The sequence below is a fragment of the Sinohyriopsis cumingii genome, chromosome 7, assembly GCF_028554795.1.
Source record: "Sinohyriopsis cumingii isolate HCF-2022 chromosome 7, ASM2855479v2, whole genome shotgun sequence".
Classification (NCBI taxonomy): Eukaryota; Metazoa; Mollusca; class Bivalvia; order Unionida; family Unionidae; genus Sinohyriopsis; species Sinohyriopsis cumingii.
In genome coordinates this window covers 43,739,480-43,757,313 of record NC_142967.1, presented here as the reverse complement: position 1 = coordinate 43,757,313, position 17,834 = coordinate 43,739,480, and the positions used below count along the sequence as shown (strand labels likewise).

General features: G+C 35.8%; 1 protein-coding gene across 1 annotated transcript in view; it reads left to right on the top strand.

Annotated features, from left to right (window-relative positions):
- The window catches only part of LOC149795118 (1-phosphatidylinositol 4,5-bisphosphate phosphodiesterase epsilon-1-like), a 289,076-nt gene that overhangs the window by 175,134 nt on the left and 96,108 nt on the right, over positions 1-17,834 (top strand). The window contains exon 8 of the mRNA XM_089963758.1: positions 11,657-12,058. Within this exon, the coding sequence (XP_089819884.1) occupies positions 11,657-12,058 (402 nt within the window). The remainder of the gene's footprint in view (positions 1-11,656; positions 12,059-17,834) is intronic.

Here is a 17,834-nt window from a genome sequence, read left to right as displayed (position 1 = left end):
TGCAGACTGCACAGAATCACTTCTATGCATTATGTGATATCAGATTTGGGTCCATGCTGTTTCAAATTGGATCCAGCTTGAACACCTGTACATAAAGCAGGGTTTAAAAGCACAGCAGCACAGTATTGGCTATATAGTACATGATAAATATGATGTAAGCTTTAAATTGTGGATCATTTTTGAAATGTATTGCCCATTAAGTAACAGATAATGGGGGGAACATCATTATCATTTATCATGATGCAAATTCTGCATTGAGGTGTAATCAAATAAGTCAGTTCAGCTGTTTGGAATCACATAGGCACCATAACTTCATCAAGAGGTGTGTTCAAATAAGTCAGTTCAGCTGTGTTCTGTATCACATAGACCCCAAAATGTTATGGAAATACTCAGGGAACATTTGTATAGAAACAGTGTTGTTGAGTTCAAGCTACCTGATGCATTTTAACCGACCATAATCAAATAATAATAATAATAATAATAATTGTATTATTATTATTATTATTAGTATTATTATTATTACTATTATTGTTGTTGTTGCTATTGTTATTATTATTGTTGTTCTTCGTATTGTTGTTATTATTAGTATTAGTTTTATTATTGTTGTTTTTGTTCTTGTTGTTATTATTATTATTATAATTATTATTATTGTTAAAAACGTTTTGTGTAAGAAGAGTAAATCAAGATTCCCTAAGATACATGTACGCTACCCATCCATCTCACATTGCATGACTGTACATATGCATGTATACACTTACTCTACCTAAATATGTACATGCTTTGAGACTTAACTACTGTACTGTACACTTGTGAAAATTACACATGTGTAAGGCACCAGACTCTGAGGGATCTACCCTCATACAAGTGGCTTGGAGGTGTGACTCTTTATCCTGCAAATTGCCTAAAATACAGAATCAATGGTGTGGACCCTGATCTGCCAGAACTTGACAGCAGATCTGAATGCTTTTGTTTACAGTTGGGGCACATACCTATTCTGGAAAATGTGGTGCCCAAATTTGTTCTGGCCCAGACACATGTATATCCAGTCTTGAGGACTTAAGTCTAAATTCCACTTGGATGAGGCATACTTGCTCTCCTCAGGCCAAGAACAATAAATTGTGACTTTCAATTAACCAAATGCACTCCTATTGTTGGTTTTACCTTATATCTACATATATGCACACCCTTCTACAGACTGAGGTTATGAGTCTGAGAAAAGGTTTCTAGGTTTTTAAAATTAGGATTGTTTTCTTGTCTGATTATTTAACTATTTATTACCTATTAGCTCACCACCATGCTGGTGTTAGAGTGTTTGCCTCAGATGTGTGAGGCTGCAGGTTCAAATCTTGTCCGAGTCATACCAAAGACTTATAAAAATGGTACTAACAGCTGCCTCGCTAGGTTAGTGTTAGGACTTGTCAGTCTGGTGTCAGGATAATGTGACTGGGTGGGACTTCATGTTACATGTCTGTTCAGAATCCAAATCATAGTGACCTATTAGCTCACCTGGCTGCAAATGCATGGCCTTTCATCTGTCGTGCATCATTCAGCATCTAGTATCCATCTGCAATTGTAGTTTGCAAATTCTTCTCAACAAACCACCAATTCAGTTTCAATCAAACTTCGTACATAGGCCTTTCAGTTTTGTACATATGGTGATGAGTCACTGTCAGAAATGGCCACCAGTAATAGAAACAAAAATCATTAAAAGGGGTTTTTTTTCTTTCTAAAAGCACTAAAAAGATTTCAGTCAGATTTGAGAGAAAGCATTCAGGCGTGAAGAACAATGTTGATCAAATATGACATTTTCCAAATGTAGAAATACATGTACATCATCCATCCTAAATTGCTGTTTTCAACTTTGCAAAATACTCAGAACTGAGTTTCAACCAAACTTAGCACAGACATCCTGACATAAAGCCCATTTTGATGACTTCTTAAAAACTGCAGAACAGAATTTAATCAAATTATGCCACTGTCATTAGAACTATTACGAACAGAAAAACTTGAATTACTTCTAAATAGCTGCTTCAAAGAATGTGACCAAATTTAACAGTGTCCTAGCTTGAACACTTTTCAAATTTGCACAAAATATGCTGTTCTGCCATCAAATATGGTTGCCATTACTAAATGTAGCAAATCATTTGCATGACTTTTTTTTATTAAAACGATGCTGAACAAAATAACCTTGACTCAAAGCATTGTAGCACGAGGGCCTTTCAATAATAATGCTGATGTGCCATGAGGTGAGGATGGAAGATACAGAAAATAGATAAACCTTGTTACATTTGTTTTCATGACATGGAAATTAGCATGGAAAGCATATTACAAGTCCAGATTTCTCAACTAAATGATGGTGAATGAACTCAGGCCCACATGGGACTCGTGTTTTTCATTTATCTTTATAATGTATCCATTAAAAAATATTTTTTTTGGCCATTATGACTACAGCAGTGGTTCCCATCCGTTTTTGGCCAAAACCCTGAAAGATAGTTTTTCTGACAAACCCATTTACACATTTTGATAAGCTTTGCCACCCTAAAAAGATTTTTGCTGATGATCTGCAATCCTCAAGAACAGTCTTTTGACGATGATTTGGGTCATGACCTGGGGGTTGGGAACCACTATCTTGTAACACCAAAGCTAGACCCATTTATATTCATTGATCAGAGAGTTTGTGTTAGCATAAAGTTTTGAATCTTTAAAGAAGAATATATAGATAAATGCAGATGGAAAAAGTAATACCAATTGCATTGACTTGATTCAAAAAACAGTATTGGGAAATAAGTTACCTCAAATTTTGGCTGTTTTGTTTCTTGTCATTCTTTTACTAATTCTTTTTCAAGCAGGAAATGTTAATAAATGAGCAATACCGAAATGATATTAAAAGTTCTTATGTTGTTGTTCATACTAGAAAATTTTGACTGGTTCTGATTATCTGCACCTCTTGTGCTAAGTGACTGTATACTTGAATGTAGGTTTTTATTGTGATGTAGATTTTAGCACTTGTGTTAGTCTGGTTTGCAATCTGTGTTAGTCTGGTTTGCAATCTGTGCAAAGACCATGACTTTTGCCAAATCATTTTCTCTCCTAACAGGTCACAATGATATATAATCAATAAATTTGTGCATTATGAATATGATCTCTCTAAGGAGAGGTAGTCTCACATAGCAGTTGTCTTTCAAGACAGGTTTTACTGTGTGTGTGTGTGTGTGTGCGTGAATGCGTGCGTGTGTGTGTTGAGTATGAGCTGTATATACCGTATACCATAGTGAGCAGGGGCCACACCACTATACTACTTTGTTCCCATATTTTGGGTCAGCAAACTGGTACGTGTATTCTACACTGAAGATATAGCCATTCTGTCATTCTCCACTAAACATGGAGCATCTTGTGTTTTGTTACATGGTGGCTAAGCAATTAGTCTGTCTAAATTATGAAAGCTTTGCTTTTCAAATCTGTCAAAACTGACTTTGAGCTTTTCTTTTTTCTGTTATTGCTGGCAGATGCAACATTGTATTGGGGGCTGGTTTAAAATAAATGTGCTAATTGCCGTGTCAGTTACAGATAGCCAGTTTATGGTTATGCAGACTTCGGTACATGGGATGCAAAATGTGTTGTGTATCCATTATGTGATATGCTCAAGAAAGCTATTGTAACCTTGACATGCGTACTGTCTCTATATTCAACAGTAACATACTATCTTGAAATTTTCTTTCTCCCGTGTTTCACCTCTTTATACACAATTTTTAATTTTATTAACGCTGATTCTTGGTGCTAAAAAAAACCTCATCACAATAAAGATATAAACTACATGTACCTTATTGTATGAAAGAAAATTTCTCTCACTGATTTGTCGAGAGTTGCGTTTGAAAGGGGGCACGGGCATGCAAGGGACCTGGGGCCTTGATTACACCAATTGAAAAAAGTTTTCATAAGTATGTTGCTGAATTAGGGAGTTCTGCATGATTTTGAAATACATGTACTTCTAACTGTGGAAAGGGCCCATTATCAGCCCCAAGGAACCTTTACAAAAAAGTCCTTGAACTGCTATCAAATGATAGGCTTCATTTTATCTGCTTGGTTTGTGTAATATAGGTCACACAGTCTTATCTTGTATAATGTTTGTATTATTGGGTTTATTTTCGAGCAGGTCTTTTAATGTTTGAGGTAGAGTGGGTCTTAGTTTCTTGGTACAAAAATCATGCAAATATTAAGACAGTGAAAATGGGATTGCAAGTCTAGGCATGGGTAGAAAGATAGATTACATATCTTTCCTGTGGATAGATCTACAGCAGGGATGTATAACCTATGGCCTGTGGGTTGCATCTGGCCTGCAACCTGGTTTGTTTGGTTACATTTACATTATATGGTGTGGCTTAAAAAAGAGCTACCCAGCTTATACAATGGAGGAAGTTGTACATGCCTGATCTACATTGTAATACCAAAGCACTGCAAGGTTCTGACCTGGTACTTTGTTCCCCAAGGTACTGTTTGGTGTGTGATAAGGATGATAAGTTGTGTTGACACAATAGTATCTTTATTGATTACCTGCAATACATTTGTGGATGTAATATGTTACTTAGGAATTTTTCAAACATGCAACTAATTTGTGCATTATTACTGGATTCAAGGACGTATAGTTTTCTATATCCATTATTTATAACCTGAGAAAACCCCAGAAAGAACCACCGACTCAAGAGAAGCTACTGGCAAGCTCTCTCATGTACCCACATCGGCTGAGCCCAAGACTCAAACCCATGCAGAGATGAGATGGCAATGATCCATAACTGTGAGTGCTTTAGACCAGACTTGGCCACTCAGACCACTCATTGCATCATGAGCCAGCAGATCAGGGTCTATGCTGTTTGTTCTACTGATTCCTCCAGATCTGGCTTTGCATAGTTTGTAGTTGCACTCGACTTAATAGCGAATACAGAGCTTCCAGTAATTGTACATCACGATATTTTTCAATTACATTTTTTACAAATCTTTACATTCATTATATTAATGGCATAAACGTTTACAAATTACTTATGGGCTATAAATATTTTGTGGTATTTATCTTAACAAAAATGTCTATTAGTATGCTACTATACGTAAAAATGATTAAATGAAGTGTGGTTTTTATTCTAATACAAGGGATTCTCTAGTTTTGTATACAATGTACCAGTGGAAAGAGAGCCATTTGGATACAAATGCTTCAATCCAGGCATTTGCAAATTGTCCATGTACATGCTGCCAAATATAATACTGTGCATATGAAATGGTATCAAATTAATATCTAACCCTCCATTTTAAAGTTTGAGGAATGTCAGTCCGTGTAGCCATGTTTCCTTATCATGTACATATTTTCATCAGAAATTTTGGGCAAGCTTACAATTTTAGCAAAGATTTGTTTGCTCCAAAAGTTGCTAAAATTTGTTGATTGACAGTGTCCTGCTTTGAAATTCTAACTTGTATGGACCCGCTTAATGTCCCTTGAAAAATTCAATTCCCAATTGATTAAAAATCAATAACCCAAACAGCCAATTTTCAGGACAAATCATTGTCTCCCAGGAGTTGCTGAGGATATTAGGCATTGCATTGTATTAAAAATTTTCATTCCAAATTAAATTTTGAGATATATTCCATTTATCTAAAGTTACAAACTTTAAAACCTGAGATAACGTTATCTATAATAAAAAATGATATCCAGAGTATAGCATTCACCGTTACGGATCATGGCCATCTGTAACCTCTGTCTGCATGAGTTTGAGTCTCTGGCTTGGCTTATGTGGGTATGTGAGAAAATTTGCTAGTAGCTTCTAGTTTGGTGGTTCCTTCTGTGGTTTTCCCCGAGTTCTTCCTCCACCATTTATACTGGTCAACATGTATAGCCCATCTTGTGCTGAAAAACGGCATTAAACCCTACAACAACAACAACAACAACAACAACAGAATGATTTTAAAATACCATATATACTCACTTGTGAGTCAAACTTAACTGCAAACAACATAGATCCTGATCAGCCATCACAAAATGCACTGGCAGATCAGGGTCTATTATGTTTGTTCTACTGATTACTCCTAACAGAAGGCATAGACCCAGATCTGCCTTTCAAATTATGCAATGGCAAATCCAGGGTGTGTGCAGTTTGTGGTTGGACTGTTCTTATAAGTGAGTAATCAGAGTGATTGGATATTTTTTGCAAAATATTTGCAATGTGTTAATTTCCTCTCTTATTTCATATGAGGAAATTTTATCACAGCTGTATATCTTGGTGAATGGGTTTGAATTTGACATATATTTAAACCACCTTAAATTAACAGATTAAAGGGCTGGTTTTCATGAAATAAACAAGCTATGAAATCGTTGCAGTTTTATATTTACAAAAGTTAATTACCTGCTTGAAGCATTCCTTTGAAATGATTTTTGTTCCAAATATTAAAATGGAGTTTGATTAATCCCCATTGCTTGCCCAGTTTTATCTGACATGAATTTGAATTTTGGTTGCTGTTATGCTAATTGTAACCATATTCGTTCATGATCATTGAGTGGACAAAGATTTGTATAGATATGGTACAATATGGCTTTGTTTGCTAACCACTTCACCCAAACCTGGTGGTTGTGGATTAATGTTTATTTGAAAATTAAGGATCATAATCTGTGACCAGAGCAGGAAACCAATTTCTTACCTACCTGTCTGTAACCTGCATCAAGGCAACTGTTCAGTTTCTTATGATGTCTGTTGGTGAAATGTGGAACATGTGTCCTGACAAAAACAGGTGAGAAGTAGGTATATAGACATAAGTATAATGACTCACACATTTTTTTAATATATAACCCTGATGGTCGGTGGAATTATATTATTGTGCCCATGCATTTTGAGGAGATGGTGGGGCATTAAAAATTAATCTTTTCCATTGAAATCTGTGTTCTTGAGTAATGTTGCACAACTGAGGACCTACACTGTCAAGATTTCACACTTTGATATATGATTGCAGGTGGTCCTCAGATGTACAGTGATTTTAGGTCCATCCCCTGTGTTGCAGGGCTTGGGGTTGTGGGAACACCCATGCACAATATACTGAATGGTGGATGGGTGGGAGTGTTCTTGAGGAAATGGTGAGGATACTTTGATGTTGATTTAAATTGAATATCCTTAGTATAAATCTATGAGGGAGGGTGAAATGAAAATATTTTTTTTTTTAAATAGCAAATATTTACTGATCTACTGTTCATTCCAGAAATGGAAACAATGGGTCACAATGGTGCTTACGAGGTTAAAAAATAGGAATCAAAAAGAGCTTTACCTGTTTCTTGTTTATTCAACAAAATCAAAACATATTGTTCTGCAGTAAATATATAATTTTTCAATAAATATATGAATTATATGCTTTGAATCGGTGGTTGCCCACATGACAGATTACAGCATGGTTTTCAGAAATTTATTGACTGCTAAAATTACTGTACTCACTTTTCAGGTACGCGTAAAAAATGTTTGCCTTCCATACTGGGATTTAAATTCCTTGTGTTTGAGTACCGGTAACTACTCTGCATTAGAATTTATTTTGGACATTTGATTCCCTCTTCACTTGTTCCTCCCAGTACACTTATGGGAAATGATATACTGCAGTGTTTTAATTGAAGATTTCATCATCTCTTCTTTACATTTTCAATCATTGATCACGGACCATGTGCTCTCTGTTTGGTGCCAAAGCTAATCAAACTTGTTAAAATGTTTGCATCAGCCATGCAGACATGTTAACAATGCTCTAAAGTCAACCATAATCATTTCTCTTTATAACTTACACATATGTGTGTGTGTGTGTATGATTTGGATTTTTAAAATAGCTTAAAAAAGGTTCAGTCATATCATTACAATGTCTGCAAATGTGACAGTTTATAGTGATGTCTAGCACTAGGGCATCATGCTGCAGACATGTAACATCATGTCCCACCCAGTCACATTATGCTGACACCAGGCCAACCAGTCCTTACAATAACCTCTTAATGCTGAGCACCTAGCGAAGCAGCTGCTAGTACCATTTATTATAAGTCTTTGGTATGACTCTGCCAGGGTTTTTGAACCCACGACCTCCTGCATCCGCAGTGGATGCTCTAGCCACTATACCACCAGAGCAATCCAAACTTATATATAAGTTTCTTAAATCAGTGTGTGTGTGTGTGTGTGTGTGTGTGTGTGTGTGTGTGTGTGTGTGTTCACATGCACGCTGCAGGCATTGTGGAGGAAACTTTCTTGTACCAAAGGGGACAAATAATGGTCATTGGAGCAAGGGCACAGCTACATTGAACCCTTCTGGTCCCTTGAGGTTATACATGTAGGGCTCGCTGTACTAATTATATGGAAAAATTATTAACAGCCTGGAAATGGGTGAACACAAAATTGAGTATATTATGGGTTTGGTGGTCCATAATTGGTTGAAAATGAAAAATAAAGCTTGAGCAAAAAAAAATTCTTTTAAGAACATATCCTATTTCTAACTTTAAAAATACAATATTTTATTGTTGGAATTTCAGTCCTTTTGCAGCTTTGACTTTGGAACACCCATAACTAAAATTAATACCTTATTTTCGTTGGTGCAGAATTTAAAAATATTTTATTCACATGTAAGCCAGAAAAATACTGCAGCCTCTTTGTAACTGAAAAAAATTTTGGCAGTCTTTTATTGATGCAGTTTTAGTCCTTTTGCAGATTTGATTTTGAACATGCATTACCAAATTAGCAACTCTTTCTTTACATCAGGAACTGAAAATACGTTTCAAACACATGCTGGTAAAAAAAAACAAAAAAAAACATAGTAGCTCATTTGGTCTTCTCCAGAACAAAGATTCAGAGCAACAGAAATTAACTGTTATTGAATTTGTAATACCATGGTAATTCCATAGGTACAAAAAAAGAGATATGAAATAGTACCATGAGTCCTACAGAGAACAACAGCCTTACAGTGGTTACAGTGTCATATGCATGTACAATTAAGTTTACTATAGATGCAAAAATTCCAGTTCATTTTGTGGATAACATTAGTGAAATTAATAACTTTTGTCCAACTCAGATTTTTTTTCCAGAGGGATATTAAACACATGGTCAGGTATTGCAACAGTCGCCATAAAAAGAACTAGGTGGTGTGGGTGTAAGATCTGAGGAGATTTGACATTGTCGAGTAGGGTGTTTTCTACAGTGGACATATCTATGCAGTATGTATACAATTTACCATGATGTCAATGACATGATGTCCCGGTGCTGGAATCAAATTAAACTGCTACACTGCAGATATTGTAGCGATATGACTGAAAAGTTGTGAAAGATATTTCCGTGCTTTGTTTTGAAACATTATATTTCAGATTTGATCACTTTGGTCTCAACGACCATGCTTAATGGTGATGACCCATCATGATTTTGTCCCATCAGTTTCATTAAGCAAAAGTTTTCTAACTTCATATTTTGTATTTTAATTGGTTTATACCTGTCGTACTTTAGTTATAAATTACACATGCTTTGAGGGAATTTTAAGTAAATTGTATCCATTGAATTGTTAATTTTGAAATAATACTTGTATGTAAAAATGGTCTCATTGATCTTTTACTCATTTAATAATACCTCAAGAATGATGCTATATTTTAAATTTGAAATTTAAGAGTGGTTATGGCAAACAAGGTAATTTTCTTGATTAGACAAATTTAATTTCATATTTGTTTCTGAATTTCTGAATTGATGTTCAGATACTTGAGTCTTGCCTGAAATGCACCATTGCTGATACACTAATGCAATCTTTGACAATCAGAATTACCATATGCTTACCTATGCCTTGTACTTTACTTTATTATACGAAATTCTGTCAAGTATATTAAGGGTGTATACAGGAATCAGTACTAATTCTCAGGAAAAACAGGAAGCCAGTCTATAAATGGGTGCACATAAAATGGAGTATATACTGTATCTGTTTGGTGGTCCATGATTGGTTGATAAAGTAAAATTTAATTAACAAGAATCTTTTCAGAGCTTATCCTTTTTGTAACTGACAAATGTACAGACTTAACTGGAAATCAATCACTACTGAAATTAACACCTAACATTTTATGTGCAGAATCCATCTATCCATCCATTCCATCAATCCATCCATTCCATTCCATCCAGCCAGCCAGCCAGCCATTCCATTCCATCCATCATTCCATCCATCCATCTGAATTCATCTTTAACTATCTTCTCCTAAGCTTCCAGGTGGAAAATACCAAATGTGGCAAATAAGTTGCCCACATGGCGACCATCTGCAACAGGCCAAGGGCTAGGGTTAGGATTACTTTGTAGCCCATATATTTGCTGTGATATGTGTGATGGATTTGGGGTTGGTTTTATTGATTTACAGCACAGCAACACAAGTAGGTTATTGAGAGCTGAGGCAATCGGAATAAAGTGCTTTGCACAAGGATACACCATGGGAGCTGACCCAAGCCGATCGATTGTTAGGATTTGAACCCACAACCTTTCAGTCTTGAGTCCAGCATGTAACCCACTCACTCACCACAACCCCTAGATTTGGGGTTATGACCCATTGGTCACTGTATAGAGTCAGTGGAATATATAATTTTAAATAAGGGGGTATTGACCAGGAAGAGCCAAGGAACTAGCAACAATTAAGATGGACAATAATTTCATTTTAGTTCATTCCATACCTTACAGATATTTGGACTCGTCAATTATTGTTGCAGTTCAATAAATTCCTTGATATTAACACTTTAAACACTGGCAATAAACAGTTGTTAAAGATAACTACATGTATGCATTTTTGTGTTGAAGACATTAAAGGAGTATGTGTGTGTATAGAATAAACACTTAAGGATCAGGAATGTACATAAAAGTTGCCTCTGATTTGTAGCAATGTACCAAAAAATGTCAATTGTGGTTTTACCTTGGGACCTGGAAAGGTATGATAAGTGAATACTCAAGGTTTGTGATTATTTCTTAAGTTTAATGCCCTTTTAAAATCTTTCTGCTTAAGCCAACTTTGTTCACAGTGATTTCCATTTGTCAGTATAAAGTGTGTGGTCATTTATCCATTAATGCAATGGATATAGTGGAGGTGGGGGTAGGGGGAGAGTTCACAGGGAAACAATTCCAGAAAATATTTTATCCCATTTTCTTCAGCTATATTGCTCTATTTGTCAGTGTGCTTTTAACTCCTTTATCTCCAGGGTGGACTCAACAAATTGGTTGTTATATTTTTCAAATAATAACTGCATGAGGGGTAGTTTTTCTGGTTACCTCCTAGTGGGGTTTGGTTCAACTGTCAGATTTACAGAATTTCAGTTGAGGTGAAATAGAATTTTTTTAAATATTTTATTTGACCAAATATTATTCAATCTTTGCAGGAAGGCACATTTAATGTAATAAATTGAAGTTTTTGACCCCTGGTTGACTATCTCAGAATTGGTTTTTGAGGAGGAGGTCTGAGGTAATAATACAAATTTTTTATGGTAAGCTACCTTTATGTTTGGTTTGAAACAATGCAGTTATCTAGTTGATATTGGTAAGATATGTGGAAATAATTATTAATCCTATCAAGGAGGGTTAAGATTAAATATTAAACAGCTATAATTTGTAATTCATAGTATTCTCTGAGATGAATTCATTGTGTTGCTTTGTCATTTCAGCTTAAAGAGCTTATACTAAATGGGGAGCTGCCATGTTCAAAAGAGGAAGCAGCCACGTTTGCAGGTATTCAACTTCACATTGAAGAGGCATGGCCTGAGGAAGGTCTGACCAATCACAATGGACCAAGAGAACAATTTTCACTCCTGAACAGAAAGATGGGTGACACAGGCAAAAGACATAAAACAACAGAAGTGGATAAAAGGGAGAATCTCAGAAAGAAAAAAGAGCTCATTAGTAACAAACAAGCTTGGAAAATTGCCCGGAGTCGAAGGACAGGTCGTCTTGTTCGGCAGTTATCATGTGTCAGTGACCATGACACTGACACAGCCCCAGACCCGGATCTTGCCCGCTTCCTGCCTCCCCATTACACAACATCCAAAAAGGTGCGACAGTTAATACAGGTTAGTCCTAAATATGCTTCTTGATACTCTTCAGCGTGGAAAACAACTTAGGTCTCATCAGGTACCAGAAGTTTGAACTGCAGAAGTCCTGTTGTATGACATAAATTTAAAGTACAGTATAACATTCACAGTAGTAGATTATTTATTAGACATAGTCGTTTTTGGAGTTATTTTTTAAATTGTTGGACATTTCTTTCAATGCAGTACCTTTAGAAGGAGTTTTTATTATATCCCCCTCCCCAGCCACCCCTCACCCCAACATTACAGATTTTTGTCACTCAATAAATCAAGAATTTGCAGATATTTAGAAACGTAGAATTGAGAAAACATCCATCCGATGTGTGTGTGACAGAGATTTGAATTTTTAATGTAGCTTTAAAAAAATTTCAGTCATATCGCTATGATATCTGCAGTCTGACAGTTTATTGCAATGTCTAGCACAGTGGCATCATGCCGCAGACATGTAGCATCATGTCCCACCCAGTCACATTATCCTGACACCAGGCTGACCTATCCAAGCACTAACAACTTAAAGCTGAGTGCCAAGCGAGGCAACTGCTAGTACTGTTTTTATAAGTCTTTGGTATAATGTATCGGGGGTATGAACCCGTGACCTCTTATTTCCGAGGCAGATGTTGTAATCACAAGGCCATTGGAGTGGTCTACCATATGATGGTACAATTTGTTTTATAGCAATTTATGGCAAAATCATCCTTATTAGCACATGTCAATACAAATAAATGAGTCATTGTCCCATCGTGTACAGTTCTTTCTTGTAATAACATTGCCGGATAACTCGTGGATCCAATTATAATGTGGAGGCAGGTGTGAATCCTTTTTTGCTTATGGTAAATGCCACAATTAAGGTCCCTTTTTTGTTGACAGCAAGAATAGAAGTGCAATCAAAACTGGTATTGAAACTTTGATATATAACTCATTTTATATTTTTGAAAATGGCAGTTAGTCCCTAGACAAATAGCATCATGGCATTTGCAACTTTTACTTTGAAGTGTTATATTTTGTAAAGATTTATATATTAAAAAATTCTGAGTACACTGTAAATAATAAAATATGACAAAATTTTGATCTTTTTGAAATTTAGCAATGCCTAATGGTGGCAAAACTTAAAAATAAATAAATCAATTTTCTAAATTGAAATTCATGTTTTTTATCTTCCTTGTTTGGTTTCAGTGTAATCATCATAAATGTGATATGCCCTCCTGTACTCAATTGTGAAAAATGTCATTTGACTGAGGAATGTGTGTGAGCATTTCTCAGACAACCTAATTAAATATCAGCTGTGTTTTGATCTCTGACTAGTGCAAGTGTTGGTTGCATTGTAGCAATCGTTTGAAGTTGATCTGCATTGTATTATAATTAATCTAGAAATGTTGCCATAACTGGCTTTAAAAACACTGATACTTATGGTTAACACTTACTGCCCAGAATGCCATTCAGTAATGACCACATTAATTATTATGGTAAACACTTATTGCCCAGAATGCCATTCAGCAACGAACACATTAATTATTAAGGCTAACACTTATTGCCCAGAATGCCATTCAGCAATGAATACATTAATTATTATGGGTTACACTTATTGCCCAGAATGCCATTCAGCAATGAACACAATTATTAAGGTTAACACTTATTGCCCAGATTGCTATTCAGCAATGAACTCATTAATTATTATGGGTTACACTTATTACCCAGAATGCCATTCAGCAATGAACACATTAATTATTATGGTTAACACTTATTGCCCAGAATGCCATTCAGCAATGAACACATTAATTATTATGGGTTACACTTACTGCCCAGAATGCCATTCAGCAATGAACACGTTAATTATTATGGTTAACACTTATTGCCCAGAATGCCATTCAGAAATGAACACATTAATTATTAAGGATAACTCTCATTACTGAGAATGCTATTAGCAATGAACTCATTTATTACTATGGTTTACACTTATTACCCAGAAAGTCATTCAGCAATGAACACATTAATTATTATGGGTTATACTTATTTCCCAGACTGCCATTCAGCAATGAACGCATTAATTATTAAGGGTAACTCTCATTACTCATAATGCTATTAGCAATGAACTCATTAATTATTATGGGTTACACTTATTACCCAGAATGCCAGTCAACAATGAACACATTAATTATTCTGGGTTACACTTATTACCCTGAATGCCATTCAGTAATGAACACATTAATTATTATGGGTTACACTTATTACCCAGAATGCCATCCAGCAATGAACACATTAATTATTATGGTTAACACTTATTGCCCAGAATGCCATTCAGCAATGAACACATTAATTATTATGGGTTACACTTACTGCCCAGAATGCCATTCAGCAATGAACACGTTAATTATTATGGTTAACACTTATTGCCCAGAATGCCATTCAGAAATGAACACATTAATTATTAAGGATAACTCTCATTACTGAGAATGCTATTAGCAATGAACTCATTTATTACTATGGGTTACACCTATTACCCAGAAAGCCATTCAGCAATGAACACATTAATTATTATGGGTTATACTTATTTCCGAGACTGCCATTCAGCAATGAACGCATTAATTATTAAGGGTAACTCTCATTACTCATAATGCTATTAGCAATGAACTCATTAATTATTATGGGTTACACTTATTACCCAGAATGCCAGTCAGCAATGAACACATTAATTATTCTGGGTTACACTTATTACCCTGAATGCCATTCAGTAATGAACACATTAATTATTATGGGTTACACTTATTACCCAGAATGCCATCCAGCAATGAACACATTAATTATTATGGTTAACACTTATTGCCCAGAATACCATCCAGCAATGAACACATTAATTATTAAGGGCAACTCTCATTACTAAGAATGCTATTAGCAATGAACTCATTTATTATTATGGGTTACACTTATTACCCAGAATGCCATTCAGCAATGAACTCATTTATTATTATGGGTTACACTTATTACCCAGAATGCCATTCAGCAGTGAACACATTAATTATTAAGGGGAACTCTCATTACTCAGAACACAAACGCCTGCCCAAACTACAAGGCTATACCCATGGAATCTTTAAAAACAGACCCAAAGGGCAGAAAGGGGGTGGACTAGCAATTTTTTTGATAGATACACTAATCTACTATGAAATAATAGAAGTACCCCCAACCTAAACATCAATAATAGCACCGAAATAATGTCAGTAATGATAAATAGAGGAATAACAAACATTCAAATAATAAATGCATACGACCCAGGGGGTACCTTCTGCCCTACCAACCTAATCTCACTAAGGGAAATCACTAATAACAACAACAACAATCTAATTATCTGTGGTGACTTCAATGCACACAGTGAATTATGGGGAGGTAAATAGAAAGATCAAAGAGGGAAAATGGTTGAAAAATGGATAACTGAGAACAATCTGGTCATCTTAAATGACGGGTTGAACACTAGATTAAACCCTGAGGATGGCACTCTCTCAGCCATAGACCTAACCATCACTACCCCAAAATTGGCTCAAATCACAAATTGGTGGGTGGATCAAGAAGAAACGTTAGGAAGTGACCATTTCCCCATCACAATCAGTATTCAGACAAAAACTCAACACATTCCAAATGAAACTCCACCTAAATGGAGGTACCAACAGGCAGACTGGGACCAATTCCAATTATTACTAGCTAGAGTAAATCCACATAACTTAGAAAGCCCAAATATTGACATGTATTATGATAACATAACAGACACAATTATAGAGGAAGCTAACCGATGCATTCCAAAGACAACTAATATCCAAAATAAAAACCCTGTACCATGATGGACTAAACAGTGCACTATAGCACATAAAGACAAAAAAGGGCCTTAAATAAACATAAACGTACCAAAAATTCTATCTACTTCCAGCAATATAAAGATAAAGAAAAAGCAATAAAACAAACAATAAAAACTGCTAAAATTAATCTATGGCAAACCTTTTGCTCTAAACTGAGGCTAAAATCAAACTCAAAACAAATATAGGACAAGATAAAAGCCATAATAGTGACATCACAGTACATGAATGGGAGATAGCCCTATGATCCAAAAACGAAACATCCCCTGGTAAGGATCAGTTAGGTTACATTATCTATAAAAAAACTACCTATCAATATAACAATAGCCATAATCAAACTCTTTAATAGGATATGGGATAAAGGCCAACTACCCACCAAATGGAAACAGGCCATAGTAATACCAATCCCCAAGCTAGGTAAAGATCCCAACAACATAAATTCGTACTGACCCATCTCCCTTACAAACAATATTTGCAAAATAATGGAGACAATAATCGCAAATAGGTTAAAACACCACCTAGAAACCAATAACCTACTCTCCATAAATCAATGTGGCTTTCGGAACAAACGGTCCACCACTGACCAACTTCTCAGATTGGAAACACATCAAACTTGCTTTTAACGCACATAGGAGAACCAATCGTAACCTCATAGTAGTTTTTCTAGACCTAGAAAAAGTGTTCGACCTAGTATGGACCAATGGACTAATGGCCAAATTAAACCAATTTGGAATAACTGGACACTTGTTTAACTGGATTGGCGATTTCTTCACAGGCCGGAAAATTACCACAAGAATAGGCAACACCCATTCAGAAGAATTTTCACTTGAAAATGGAACACCGCAAGACAGTGTAATAAGTCCCCTACTATTTAACCTAATGGTAAATGACCTTGACCTCAATGCAGCCTCCACAAAAATAAACTTGTCACAATTTGCAGATGATAGTGGCATATGGAGGAATGGAAATCCTGCCAATAAAACAGTAGTTAAAGAAATCCAGCAGAGCCTAGACAACATAGGGAGATGGACGGACAAATGGGGTTTCAAAAAATCTCATGAAAAAACTGTGGCAATCATATTTACCCCCAAACAAAATAACAACCTAGTCTATCCAAACTTCTATATACAAAATCAATTAATCAAATACGTAACAGTAGTAAAATTCCTAGGAATGTTCTTTGACAACCACCTCACATGGAAACAGCACATTAAGCAAACTCACCCAGAATTGTAACAAAGATCTCAATTTACTCAGGAACATCACAGGGACTTACTGGGGATCCAACCAGGAAACCCTTTTCACGATATATAAAACCCTAATTAGATCAAAACTGGATTATGGTTGCCAAGCATATAACTCGGCTAAGCATCCTGTACCACAAAAACTTGACACTATCCAGAGAAAAGCCCTGCTATTATGCACAGGAACACTCCCCTCAACATCATTAGAAGAACTACAAACACTAACAGGAGAACTACCCTTAAAATTACGTAGGCAAGAACTGCTCCTCCGATACTCCATTTGATTAGATACCCACCCAGACAACCATCCCACCAAAATAGCTATAAACAAGTGTAAAGTTGTCTTCAAACCCAAAATCATACCCACCACACCAAGTGGCAAAGTAATCCTTGAACTAAGAGAAAAGATACCTCTACAATACAGACCAGAACAAATCACCATGTTTACAAAACCCACCAAGGATTAACCCTGAAGCTACCAAATTAGGCAATAAAGAAGGACAAGAAAACTTACTAAAACCTGTACTGGTAAACGAAATCAACCAAACATACCTGGACTATGTTAAAATATATACCGATGGATCAAAAACAAACAACCCACCAAGAACAGCAGCAGCAATAGTCATCCCTGAATTCAGTATACAAAGGGGATCCAGATTACCTGACTATTGCTCC